Here is a 3222-nt window from a genome sequence, read left to right on the forward strand (position 1 = left end):
CATAAAAGACTCATCCATAAGGTAAGGATGCATGAAGTTGCGGTGAATGTACTAGCATAGATAGAGGACTGGCTAACCAATAGAAAGCAGAGAGTTGGAATAAATGAGTGTTTCTCTGGTTAGAGATCAGTGGTGAGTAGGGTGCTGCAGGGGTCAGTGTTGGGCCCACAACTGTTCATGATATATATAAATGATTTGGAAGAGGAGACCGAGTTTAATGTATCCACATTTACTGATGGCACCAAATTGAGAGGAAAGGCAAACTGTCCAGAGGTTGTGGAGGGGTTGCACAGAGATTTAGATAGGTTAAATGAGTGGTCAGTGGCCTGGTAGATGGAGTACAATATTGATAAATGTGAGGTAATCCACTTTGGAAGTAAAAATAGTAGATCAGAATATTATTTAAATGGTGAAAGATTGCAGCATGCTGTAGTGCAGAGGGACTTAGGAGTGCTCGGACATGAATCACTACAAGCTGATTTGCAGGTGCAACAGCTAATCAGGAAGGCAAACAGAATATTAACTTTCATTGTTAGAGGGATTGAATTTAAGAGCGGAGAGGTTCTGCTGCAATTGTACAAGGTGTTGGTGAGGCTACTCCTGCAGTACTGTGCGCAGTTCTGGTTTCCTTACTTGAGGAAGGATGTACTGGCTTTGGAAGCAATGCAAAGCAGGTTCACCAGGTTAATTCCAGAGATGAGGAGGTTACCCTTTGAGGAGATATTGAGCTGCCTGGACTGTACTCACTAGAATTTATAAGAATGAGAGGGAATCATATAGAAACATATAAAAATATGAAAGGAATAGATAAGATAGGGAAAGGCAAATTATTTCCGATGGTGGGTGAGATTAAGACTAGGGGACATGGCCTCAAGATTAGGAGGAACAGCTTTTCCCAGGGAGTAGTGAATCTATGGAATTCCCTGCCGAAGGAAGCTGTAGAGACAGTTTCATGAAATATATTCAAGACACAGTTGGATGGGTTTTTGCATGTAGGGCAATTAAGGGCTATGGGGTTAATACAGGTAGGAGGAGCTGAGACGATGGATAGATCAGCCATGACCTTAATGAATGGCGGAGCAGGTTCAATGGTCCAATGGCCTATTCCTGCTTCTATTACTCTGAAACTATGAAAAGCATGTTATCTGTTTGATTGCATAAAGCTTTCCGAATGTCCTATTTCTTCCTTAATAATGGATTCTAGTATTTTCCTAAGGGCGGAGGTTATCCAATGGCGCTACCATTTTCTGCATCTGTCTCTGTCCCTTCTCGAACAGAAGCATCACACTGACAGATTTCCAACGTGATGGAAACTTCCCAGAGTCCAGTGAATTCCAAAACATTTTGACTAATGTCTTGACTTTCTCTGCAGCCACTTCTTTTAAAACCTTCACATGTAGGTCCTCAGCTCCTGGCAAATTGTCTGCCTTCAGAAACAAAAACAGAAATTGCTAGAAAAACTCAGCATGTCTAGCAGCATCTGTGGAGGGAAGCAGAGTTAATGTTTTGGGTCCAGTGGTTCTTCTTCAGAACACAACTGGCCGAGACTGTTATCAGACTTTTCCTCGAATTATCACCCGCTTATCCAATATCTTTGGGATGATTACAGGATCTTCCAGTGTGAAGATCATTGCAAAATATTGGTTTAAATTATTGACATTTTACAGCTTCCTATTATCAATTCCCCAGTCACATCCTCCACAAACTCCATACTCATTCCAACTATTCTATTTAGTTTTACATACCTGTAGATGCTGTTACTGCTAGATTTTATATGTCTTTCCAATTTACTTTCATAAACAACTTTCTCCTGTTTTATTAACTGTTTAGCCATCTGCTACTTGCTCCTGAAAAAAGAATTCCCAATCCTCTGGCCTGCAACTAATTTATGCCACTTTGTATGCCTTAAGCTTTGATTGGAAACTCTCCTTTTACCACCTTTGCTAACTGTGGGAGGTTCATCCTTGTCTCAATTCCTTTACTTGACCTGAATAAATTTTGCTGAGTGTTATATGTTTTTTTTAAATTTCTTAAAGAGCAGAGTTCTTCACTCCACACTGGTCCAGCTCCCTCAGAGCCAGCTCTCAGAGTGAACAGCACCTCTGACACTCCTGTTTTTTTTGTGTGTGGTGTGTCTGCAGGTGTGAGACACAGTGGAAGACACAAGGTGTACAAATCTTTATTCAGTTTCCACCACCAGGAAGGAAACACCCAAGTGGCCAGTGACAAGCAGTGTCCTTCTTAGAGGGCAATGCTGCGTGATCAAGCTGTGTGTATAATTTGTGTTTAAATGTCTGTCACTGCTCATTGACAGACTTTACTCTTAATCTATTTCTCCCACCCACTTTGGATAACTCTTTCTTCACAGGTAACTGTCCTTATTTGAGGACACTGATTTGAGACCAAAGTTGCACTCCCTCAAAACAAACTTGAACTTTTTCTACACTTTGACTACTTTTCCCTCAAAGATCCTTTATCCTACCTCATTATTCATTCCTAGATCTAAAATAGCCCTTTTCCAGGTATCTTCTGCAACATGAGTGTTTTAAAAAATTCTCAAGGTCAGGTTCGTAGGAGAGTAGTCTGACACAGAACAAACGACCAAGAGGCGAGACTGCTAGAATATGGGCATTTTATTCCCCGCAGCGTCGCACAACGGGTCTGGCTTATACTCACTCTACATGTTACCGGAACTGGGAGCCGACAGTTCTCGTAGAGCGGTTGCCAACAACCCACGCCCGGCGGTTAAACGTAACCCCGGAGCAGACTCACCGAACTGGAGACTTTTCCAGCTGATATACTCTTTTCCAGATATAAACATTCATGTGAACAGCAGAGCAAGGCTAAAAAACACATTCCATTCTGGTTACATACAGATAAGAAGATTCACACGGGGAGGTGTGTAATAAGATTCACACAGGACTAAGCAACACCTCCATTCCGGTTAGATTCACACATGTATTGGGACACAATTTTAACCCTTTCACCACATTCCACTGCTTGGCCCAATACATGTGTTACATTATGAGCACACATGTATTGGGACACACCACATTCCACTGCTTGGCCCAATACATGTGTTACATTATGAGCACACATGTATTGGGACACACCACATTCCACTGCTTGGCCCAATACATGTGTTACATTATGAGCACACATGTATTGGGACACACCACATTCCACTGCTTGGCCCAATACATGTGTTACATTATGAGCACA

At 41.9% G+C, this 3222-nt stretch overlaps 2 protein-coding genes across 5 annotated transcripts in view; one reads left to right on the forward strand and one right to left on the reverse strand.

Annotated features, from left to right (window-relative positions):
- LOC122541578 (zinc finger protein 271-like) overlaps window positions 1–3222 on the forward strand; it is a 652600-nt gene that overhangs the window by 562648 nt on the left and 86730 nt on the right. The gene's annotated exons all lie outside the window — the stretch shown is intronic.
- Window positions 1–3222, reverse strand: part of LOC122541203 (zinc finger protein 271-like) — a 46004-nt gene that overhangs the window by 33845 nt on the left and 8937 nt on the right. Inside the window, exon 4 of the mRNA XM_043677828.1 lies at window positions 1242–1427. Within this exon, the coding sequence (XP_043533763.1) occupies window positions 1242–1427 (186 nt within the window). The remainder of the gene's footprint in view (window positions 1–1241; window positions 1428–3222) is intronic.

This window comes from Chiloscyllium plagiosum, chromosome 37, assembly GCF_004010195.1.
Source record: "Chiloscyllium plagiosum isolate BGI_BamShark_2017 chromosome 37, ASM401019v2, whole genome shotgun sequence".
NCBI classification, from domain to species: Eukaryota; Metazoa; Chordata; class Chondrichthyes; order Orectolobiformes; family Hemiscylliidae; genus Chiloscyllium; species Chiloscyllium plagiosum.